This window comes from Triticum aestivum, chromosome 3A, assembly GCF_018294505.1.
Source record: "Triticum aestivum cultivar Chinese Spring chromosome 3A, IWGSC CS RefSeq v2.1, whole genome shotgun sequence".
NCBI classification, from domain to species: Eukaryota; Viridiplantae; Streptophyta; class Magnoliopsida; order Poales; family Poaceae; genus Triticum; species Triticum aestivum.
This window is the reverse complement of record NC_057800.1, coordinates 571822709-571833200: the sequence shown is the minus strand read 5'-3', so window position 1 is coordinate 571833200 and position 10492 is coordinate 571822709. Positions and strand designations below refer to the sequence as shown.

Below are 10492 nucleotides of genomic sequence, written 5' to 3'. Positions count from 1 at the left end.
ATGAGAGATAGTTTGTGGAGGATAAGTAGATTTTTTAACTTAACCGTCTGTTCGAAGGGATAACTCGGTCCTAAGAAAGCAGCTCGCTAAACTCAAGCTTGAAGCATAGTTATTCATCTAACCATCATTGTCATTAGGAAAACGTTTGTTTTAAGCCGACTAATAACAACGAAACTTAAACCGTCACACTCGCTTGACACGTGTCCCTTGTGGCGCCTGCCCGCTGCCCCACTTCCTAGCGTTATCTTCAGGCCATCCACACGTTTCCTCCAGTCTCATTCCTTTTTGGACGCCATAGCCACCATCCTCGCAAGCTCGCCATGGCCCATCTCTCCTACTTTGATCCCGCATCTCCTTGGTTCATCCCTGCCTGCTCCGTCTCTCTGGTTCATCCCGCCATGGCCGCACCTCTCCTGCTTCACACCTCGCCATCTCCTTGCTTCATCCCCGCTCGATTCTTCTTCATCCCATCATGGCCGCACATGCTGATTTTTTTCTCATGGTGTGGGCGGCGATGCGAGGGGTCCGGCGAGGTGCTGCAGCCGTTGATGGTGTCTCAAGGCGGAGCCTCTCGCCGCACTTGCTACAATAGGGAGGTCGAGGAGGAGGTGCAAAACATCAACAAGCTCAACCGCTCGACGATGCGAGGCTGCAACAACCGGTGAAGCAGAGGGGGCTCGCCGGCGTTGCGATGAAGCATCGCCGGGGGGCCGCCGGAGCTGCAGTGAAGCACGCGGGGTCGTTGAAGCGTCGCCGGAGCTGCAGTGAAGCGTCACCAGAGCTGCAATGAAGCGTCGTCGGAGTTGCATTGAAGCGCCGGAGGGCCGTTGAAGCTTCGTCGGTGTTGCAATGAAGCGCCGACGGAGCTGCAATGGAGCGATGGCGCGCGCCGGCGGTGTTGCGCGGGGCTGCCATGGGGAGCTTCTGTGTGGTGCTGCTGCCATGGAGGAGCTACCTCATCCTGCGGCTGTGAGCGTCTAAATCGGACGGCTCTAGGGGCGGTTTAATTATGCTAAACATCATCCAGATGATTTGTAGCAGTGGCCTTGTCATTAACATCAAAACCCTCATTATAGATTGTCATTTCAATCTCCTCTTTTGGTGGTTAATGACAGTATGGTTAGTGATAATTCCCAAGTTTTTTTGTGTGGGGTTGATTTTTTTTGAGGTAATTTTGTGTGGGGTTGATAATTCCAAGTGTGGCGAGAATTGTAGCACTTTTCGAAAGTGGAGGCCGTAAGTACATTAACCCCCAAAACTGCCCAAATAGGCCCAAATATCAGGCGGGCCGGTGGGCTAAACGTGCAGGTGGGCCGGCCTGTTTCCTTGCTGTGTCCAGCACGACCCATGTATTAGGCCCATATTAGACCGTGTTGGCCCAGGCCAAGTTTGGCGGGGGCACCCTCGGTCCCTCCCTCCGTTCGTGGGGATGTAGCTTTACTCCATCCCGGTCGGCCGGTTGGGGGGCAAGCCAAATCCAAACTTCAGAACTCAAAGTGCCTCGCCTTGAACCCTAGGAAACCTCGCGGGTGCGGTTGGCTACCGTGCTGGACATTCAGCGAGAGCGCTCCTCTTCCTCGCCGGTGAGAACAAAGCTTCTTCTTGCATTTTATTGTATATATAAGCATAAGCATACATTGGTACCATCCCAGATCTGGTTCTTGCTCTCATTTCACCCCCGTTTGTTGTACTCTGCGTGCTCAAGCTTCTCGGATGAGACCAAGATATCTCTCTTTGTAAAGCCACACGTTTTCCCTTTGGAATCCATATCATAGTTTTGCAGGTTCACTGAAAATCTATGCACGCCTGCTTGCCAAACCGCTTAGGGTGTGTGTGTCAGTCAGACTGTCAGTGCCCAGATTAGCCCTGCCCAAAAGTAAATAAAAAAAGATTTCCCATTATACTGATAACCTATGATTGACCAGACATTAGCGACGGTCTCCTTTTTCATTTACATTTTCTGAAATTTTTAGGTACTCTCCTTACTGGCGTAGTATTACAGAAAGTGTCATGTTCTGGGTCTGTGCCCATAGCCGACTAGGGATATGCTCAATGCCAAGCAAGATTTCTTACTTGTCAATACATATTTTGATGCCCTATTGTGGTACGCATTTTTCGGTTGGTCGATTACCCAGGGTGGCGGCAACCGTTCTGCTCCACGACCCCCAGTTTGATGCTGAAGTCACAACAATTATGAGCACTAACCAAGACTTGCAATACTTAGTGTGAAGAGTCCACTAAACAAATAAAACCTTCATATTATTTATGTAGCATGGTAACATGGACACTCTTGAGATAATTGAACTTTTTCTCTGCTGGGGTCTCATCACTTGATGTATTAATCGTGGAATGTGTATATACATGGCAGGTTATCTAGGGGCTGTTTGGATTGCAGCCCTCAACTGCCAAACCAAAAAATTGGTCATTGACCAAGCCTGGCTTCCGGTTTGGATGGGAACCAATATTTTGGTGCACCCAGCCAACTCCCACTTCCCAAGTTCAGCTCGACGCCAAAAAGTTGGCAAGTCTGGGGCGCCCGAATCCTGCGCCAATAAATTGGCTAGCCAACGATTGGCAGGGCTCACATAGGCAAGAACCAAACAGCCCTCTAGCCTTTTTGGTTAAGGAATCTGAGGCAGGGTTGCTATGAAGTCAGGTGATAAGAAGGCCATGAGAGGTGACAGTGATCAGATCATACACCTTGATTACAGACTTTGGGCGTTGGAAGGTCGAAAAATTTGCTCATTATGTTGACAACCTATTGCTTGCCCGTCGTAATGTTGACTTGCACACATTCCGTCTGCATTGGGATCCTCATGCTCCCCTGAACTGCAATGATGTCAGAAAGTGGATTCGCTACGCTGTGAATCATAAAGTTAAAGTGCTTGACGTGGAGCTTTGCATGTATGATAAGACTAATTTACCTCCTGGCATTTTCACCTGCCGCTCACTTGAGGAGCTAAATTTGCAGTGGGGTGGAGCTCCTTTTCGAGATTATGAGCATAAGGGACTTGTGCTGCCTGACATAATCAAGCTTCCTTCTCTTAAAAAACTGACTCTACGCGATGTGGAAGTGCATGAGCTTCCTCTGGAGAGTTTCATTGCCCGGAGCCCTGGCCTAGAAGACTTGCATCTGATAGACTCTGCAGTGTGTCTTGAGCACATAAAATCAAAAGCGCTAAAAAGGCTAACCATTGATGGTTCCATGTATGGACCAGATAGAATGACAATTTCTGCTCCTAATCTCATTAGCTTTGAGTGCACCGGTTTTTCACTGGAAGATATTTCTTGGAGAGACCAGCCATCGCTAGAGAGCGCACGCACAAATACTTGTGGGCGTACATTTGGTGGTGAATCTAGGTTTACAGGAGTTCTTGTGCATGCCAAAAAACTTGCACTATTTGGTTGTGACATGAAGGTATGCTTATCAGAAGACAGGCCTGTTGTTCTGTTTGGTATTTTTCTACTTTGTTTTCTTGCGAAAATATGAATTATCTTTTGTCATAAATTCTGTATGGAAAAGGGTTTAATAAAACTATATGCTCTCTGCTCTGTATCTAGAGCTGTGGTGCATGGTTGCTGTCGCTTGTAGTTGATAGTAGCACGTCAGCATGTGTATTGCTATATTTACCGAAAGCAAAATGGAAGTCAATAAAGTGGTTTTACTTAAAAGTTAAACACTTATGCTGCAACTAAAAGGCAAATATAATGTGATTGACTAATTTGTCAATGTACATTTTTGTCATGCTTTGCTTAATTTACCTCCTGTAAGTTGTCAATATTGGTTATTTTACTTTTTTGCTGATGATGTTCTGAAGATATTAAGATCCATTAGGGAAATGCCTGCAAGACAAACTCGTGTATCACATGTATTGCTTAATTTTCCTACCCTGATGGATTGAATATTGGCGCCCTTACATTTTCAAAGTGCAGCAGTAGATTTTGCCCTATTTTCAAGGCGTATTTGTCTATTTGGGATCAATAGCTTTTAGTTTTCTTTCTTAAAGGCTCTTCATGTGTTATGTTTGTTGAGACCGGTAATGATTGAATATCGGTTGCCTTTGCATTGCCGGTGCGCAGTCATGTTTTACTGAGGTGTATTTGAAATCAGAAGTTCTCTGTTTTCCTTTCTAGGAGGTTCTTCGCAAGTTATGTTTGTTGAAGTTTAATTCTAGTGTGGTAGGCTTAATGTTGTGTGTGTACCTTTTTTAATTTTTTTGCTGCTGAAATGGACGTGAATGTGCAAAGCAATATATATATGAGACCATGAGTTTATCCATTAATGCTGAACTAATTCTGGTAATTCATGTTGGTCTAAGTTCTAACAAACAACTGTTGGATTCATAATATTTTTCTATACTGATCTGTTTTACGATTTACTTTCCTTCTATCAGTCGTTTACACTAGAACAGAGCAAACTTTCAATTTTAGTAAAAGTGCATCAGATATGAAGGAAACATTCAGAATATGAAAGCTAAGATATCAAACGTCATTCTGGTTGATATGGATATTTTAAGCATTTGCTGATTTGCTGTGCGTAAGCAAATGGCAGAAAAAACATGAACTTTAGAGATTGTGTTTGATAAGTTCAAGGTGCAGCTATTGTAGAAACATCGGGCAATGTTTCATTTGTTTGTTTTCATAGTGAGACATTTTGTCTGTTGGCTTCTTATAGCTTTCAACATTAGTTGTCAACTGTGGTGCGAAAGTCTTGTAGTGGTAGTGCTACATTTTCATGATGTCTTGTGTGGCAATGGTCATTTGATCTTTTCCCATTTTTGTTCAGTTATTATACATTATCATGCTTGTTTCTGCTTCGGAATAGTTATAACTCGCTTGCGTACTCATTTAATCAAGGTTATTTTGGAAAATGAGCTGCCTACATGTTCAGTGTTTGAGAACCTTGTAACTCTTGAAATTGGCAAATGGCACTTGACCAAGGACTTCTATGTTTTGCTTCGCTTCCTCCAGCTTTCACCAAGACTAGAAGAGCTCGCTCTGAAGCATAGACAGGTACGCAGCATGTAATATTATTGAATTGAAATATTTTGAAAAGGTTCGCTAACATGTAGGACCTTTTCTCTCTCTCTTCCTGTTTGTCTCTAGCTTGACGAAGCAGCAGAAACAGAAGGCATGCCTACTGATGGAATGACCTTCCAGTGTCCATTCCTTAAAAGTGTCATCATACAGTATTCAGAGGGTGATGATGGAATTGACAAGCTGGTGGATGTCCTGGTAGCGAATGGTGTCAGTTCGGACAAGATAAGTGTAACTTCCTACGAAGATATCAAAAAGAGGGCCTTCGCTGAGAATGCACGCTCCGAAGAGGAACGCCCGAAGCAGAAGAGGGCGAAGAAAAATCCAGACTGGGAAGATGATGACTCCGACGAACAGAGTAACCCTGATGATCCTAGCAGTGACGAGTATGATCCTGATGACTTTTGAGGAGCGAAGCTTTGGCAGCGATGAATCTGAACATGATGATTTCTAGAGCTCTCTAGGGTTAAGTTGTGCCCAACCATTAGTTTCCCTTTTGTTCTGCATGAGACCTTCATTTGGATCCTTGTCCTGAAACTTGGTGAATGCTGGGTTTTGGAGCAGCAAATCCTATCCATATATGCTGTAAGCATTTGCACTGCTTGAGCATAGCTGTGTAGCGTCTTGGCTCCGGGTTTGATTTCCGCGCCTGCTATTTTGCCGAAATTGTCTGGACCAGAGGTGTTTGCAATTGCTCTGCTGTTAGCTGTGTGACTACTGATGGTTCTTCGATGTGAGCTGTAAATAGATGCGTGGATGTTCCTGTGATTTGGGCTGTTACTACTGCTAGATGATATGCAGTTGTATTAGAGATGTGTAGTGGAGGTGGACGTTTGGTATATGGGTGTATCTACACCCTACATGAAAAGGAAAGATTAGTTGTAATTAAATAAAAAGTCAAAAAATTCTTAAAATATAAATTAAATAAACTTGACCTTCCATTGTACCGCCTCCGTCTCGAAATTCTTGTCTCTAGATAAGAATTTTGGGATGGAGATAATACTTGTGAAAAAGTAAAAAAAAACCCTTGACTGGTTTTAAAAAGATACAAATTTTTGGTCAAAATAGTGTGAATAATGACCCTATAATAGCAAATAAATTTTCAGCTCGCTTCAGTGCTTGTAGTTGTCGTTAGGTGGTCTACGGAGCTGGATGTAATTTTCATTATTTCTTGTGTTCGTTGTACTACCATTGAATATGAATAGATCGGAAGTTTTCCCGTAAAATAATAATGATAAATAAATTCTGTTTTTTGCCTTGAAGTCAACTCTGGGCTTATTTTCCATGAAAAATTATATATATAGTGCAAAAGAAAATTAAGTTTATTGCAAAAAACTTCTGAACTATTTTGACTTTTTTTTTGTAATTATTAAATATTTTTCCCCATATAGGCTATAGGAACCAAGACTCCAAGAGGTACTACTCTGATAGTGCTGCTTGTTTTCGAAAAAAGATAGTGCTGCTTCGCCCGCGCTCCCCGAAAATCAGAAGCGAAACGCGCGCGGGAGGACAGGAGGAGCGGCGCTGGAGCTGGGAAGCACAGCAGGCCTCGACGGCGGCGGCGCAGGTCAGCCTCCCCCTCTTCCTTCTCTCCCCGCCCTCATCTTCCTCTTGTCTCCCCGCCCACCCCCCTCCTTTCTCTCTGCGGCGTTACGCGTTGCCCCGTCTGCCCCTCACGACGGCGGCCTCCATCTCGGATGCGGCTCGGCCACCACGGCCAGCAGCCCATGCCGGCCGCTGCCTCCTGCCACTCATGGCGACCGCCGCGTTGATCACCACCGCCGGGACCCCATGGCGACCGAGCCTTTCCCCCTCGCCCCCCATGGCCGGCACCCCATGGCGGCTGCTGTGTGTAGTGTAGGTGCTGTTATTTCTGTACAAGTGCTGCTGTTGTATTCTTGACATATAACCTTCCACAGATATTCACATGTTGCACACAAGTTAGTTTTAAACATTACTCCCTCTGTAGAGAAATATAAGAGCGTTTATATTCAAAGTACAATATTCATCCTATTACAAATGAGCAATTCCATTTTGACAACGATCATCCAAATAATATTCAGAATTGAGTCTCTCATGTGAATTCCAAGTGTCTGTTCTTGAACACATCCAAACAACATTATTCAGTTTCAGGTTCAATTTCAATATCAATGTCTGCGAGGTTTGATGTTGGGACCAATTCAATTCCATGGCCCTCAATATCAACATCAACATCAACATCCAAATGGAGCCTTAATATATAGGAGGCCACATTTGGTGAGTGAGTTGGACTTTCTCTCATCGGCATACTGCAAATTGTTGATGCAGGGTTGAGAATAAGAAACAGTGACCTGTCCCACCTGGCGAAATGCCTTGTTACTACGACGTTGCCGACATCCTCATGGAGGAGGAGGTAACCGTGCTCGTGTTATCCTCTGGTTCATTTATGCTTGTGCAGATGGCATGAATACTCTACTGTAATTGCAGCTTATTTCGGTTGTTTTCCAAGTAACTGCAAATGGCGTCGGTCTGCTAGATCCTGGTGCCGAGAGAAACAGTGTAAGCATCTTTTTTTGACCCTTAGTGTAAGACTGTAAGCATCTGTCCGACGGCATTTGTGTATTTATGTTTAACTGCTATGTTAAACTTGCTGATGGGCAACTGCTGCCAATTCTTCCTCTGATCTGTTTGTTCTTGAGCAAATTACTTTTCAAATACGTTGACTAGTTGAATGATATTTACCTGAGATAGATGCATTGTATTTTAGTTTGCAAAATTGATATGGAATGCTAGATGCTTTCTTTTGCCCCTCTGCCTTATTTCTTAGTGAACACCAACTGGGAGTTAGATGCTTTGGTTTTTTAGCACCTTTTCTTGCCACTGTGGAAAATGAATCAAAGTATTTATCTGGTTCCAATGCTTAATTTCTTATATTCTTTATGTTCAGGTTGAAAAGGGTGCTAAAGTAGACCTTCCATTTTGGCTTGCGCATGGAATGCTGTCTCTGGAACAAGCGGTGTCAATAAATGTACCTCCTTGCTTCACCCAGAAGTAGGCTTCTTCGTAATCTGTTTTTTGTATTTGTAGAAATTCTTGAGAGGGACACTAATATATACTGGATGCAGTAGTATGTAGTTATCGTTCTCATTTCAACAAATTTACATGGAAATTCCTCTTGTCAACTTAATGATGCTTTTAAGTAGATACCCTTTTTAACTGAATGAAATACCCATTGGTTGAGTTTTGTGGCTTGTGTGACGTAATTTGCATGCAGAACTCGGAAGGAGATCCAAGCTGATGCAGCCTGTGTTGATTTGAGGGTTCGGTGCCCTTACTTTTATGAGCTTGGATGCAAGATTGTTCCTCTGTAAGTTCTGAACGATCTCAGTTACACATTCTATTTTATTTCCATTTTTGTCTATCTCATTTCCTTTCTCTGTGCAATCTTAAATTCACAAATTCTCAATTAAATGTTTCTATACGATTTTGTTAGAAATAGATTACCCACTCCACTGCTTCGCAGAACTTTGATGAGCCTTAGCCATGTTATATTCTCAGTTGCAATAACTGGGTAATTGTGTAGGCATACAACACTACAATGCATTATGCTTTCTACATGTATTCTGTTTTTGTAAAAAATTAAATGCTTACATGCCCATAAAAAGGATATTTGCAGTGGCATATTAAGGTAACATAGGAGGAACTTCTATAAGTTCAAGTAGCTGTAATCTTGGGGTGAAGATGCAATTAATACTATGAATTGTGCGTAGGTAAAGTTGATTGCCTGCTAACAGAAATGCAATCATATGGTTTTCTTTACTGAGGGCCCAGACTAACACATGCTTTTAACCACACTCACAATGTTATCTCCCATCTCAATTTAACCAAACTATGTTCAAATTGATGTTTAATCCAAATGATTATAACTTCCAGCCTCATGGTTTGAGCATGTTCTACTGTTCCTATTTGGCACTTGGCAGCAAGCTCCCTTTTATCTGCTCCAACAAATGATTTAATAAGTCATAGTGAGACATGCCTTTTTGCTTTAGCCTTTTAGTTTCAGTTTTGCTTCTAACAAGATTCAAATAAACCGCACCTTCTTGAAATGTGATTGATTGTTCTTCTTGTTCTTTCATTTTATTCTGAATAAGGTAATATATGGTCGCTTCGAGATGATCAAATATATTCCTTGCTGATCAAATATATTCCAAATAAGGCAGCTCCCAGCACAGAAACTACTTACAACCAGGTAAAAAAAACTACTTACAATCAGGTCACTAGGAAAACACTAGAACAGAACATGAACCAGTTCAAAATACTGCAGCTAAAAAGAGCCACACTCAAGTGCTTCTACTGCATTGCTCCCTCCTCAGGCACCTTCAGTACGTAGGACCATTGGACCCCATCCCTGCCTCTGCTGAAAAAATTCACTGGCCACCAGCGTTAGCATAATTTTGCCGCGTTGCGACAGTGTGTAACTAAGTTTTCCTGAATAAATAAGTTATGGTTATTTGAGGTTTGTCCCTTTTCGAAGGCATACTCTGGACGATGTACTTAATTAGGACAAGAGCTGACTGTAATCATCTTAATCTGGAAATGTCAAGGATCCAGATATAGATCTCAATGGTGATTTGCCTTCAATTTTAATTGCACTAGAACATAAATAATTGAATGTTTAGTAGCCGGCTAGCCGCCTGTAGCACATGTTGTGAGAAACTGGGTGAACATAGAGAGGTGCCACTTGACAGTGAATTGGTTATACTCTGAGTGATCCTAATTGGGATTTGAGTTTCTCCTGATGGTTCAGGTGAATAGGTTGAAAATGTGTAACTATTCTCAGATTAGATATGATCTATGTCAATCACAATGCCAACGTGTCATTTCATGACATGCATTGTGTGGCACATTCTTTTGTGCTCAGTTTGGAGCTCTGAATTTCCTTATAAGCAGACCGGGAAAGGCTCTGAATTGCTCCCCTTCTATATGCAGGTGATAAAATTGACCCAAGTCACCCAACCCATCTGGTTTACTGTCCACATTCAGTTTGAAAGACCCCCCGCAGGAGGTGGAGTCCTCACTGCTGTTCCAATTTTGTCAGTTCTGTGAAATATTGTTAGGTGTTGGCTTTGTAGGGATACCATGAAGTAGTTATGTAGTGATGTTTGGGCATCTTAGGGCATCTCCAATGGGAGAGGCGCTAGGCCAGGGCGCCAGGAAAGAAATCCCAGTAGATCGTCGGTTAGGCTGTTTATTCCCAGCGCCTAGTGTGGCATCGATGCAAAGAAAAGCATCGAGCGCTAGGCTGTTTCCTTTCACGTACGAGAGCTGGGCACTTCTTTCTAATTGGTAATTAGAGCTTGTTTAGCGCCTCCCATTGGAAGAGAGGGCGCTAGATCCCTTTTTATTTTCTGGATATTTATTTTTCACGCCACAAGCGCCTGTATAGGCGCCTAGCATTGGAGATGCGCTTATATAT

General features: G+C 43.1%; 1 protein-coding gene and 1 pseudogene across 4 annotated transcripts in view; both read left to right on the top strand.

Annotated features, from left to right (window-relative positions):
* Positions 1-1393: 1393 nt before the first annotated feature.
* LOC123062284 (putative F-box/FBD/LRR-repeat protein At1g78760) lies at positions 1394-5805 on the top strand (annotated as a pseudogene).
* Positions 5806-6454: 649 nt separating this feature from the next.
* LOC123058675 (probable DNA replication complex GINS protein PSF3) overlaps positions 6455-10492 on the top strand; it is a 5372-nt gene continuing 1334 nt past the window's right edge. Inside the window, exons 1-6 of one of the 4 annotated variants that reach the window (XM_044481382.1) lie at positions 6455-6604; positions 7165-7170; positions 7345-7429; positions 7504-7575; positions 7964-8067; positions 8291-8383. In XM_044481382.1, coding sequence (XP_044337317.1) covers positions 7385-7429; positions 7504-7575; positions 7964-8067; positions 8291-8383 — 314 coding nt within the window. In that variant the 5' untranslated portion in view covers positions 6455-6604; positions 7165-7170; positions 7345-7384. Of the gene's footprint in view, positions 6605-7164; positions 7199-7344; positions 7430-7503; positions 7576-7963; positions 8068-8290; positions 8384-10492 lie in introns of all 4 variants that reach the window. The other 3 variants (XM_044481381.1, XM_044481383.1, XM_044481380.1) reach the window with 3 other exon arrangements.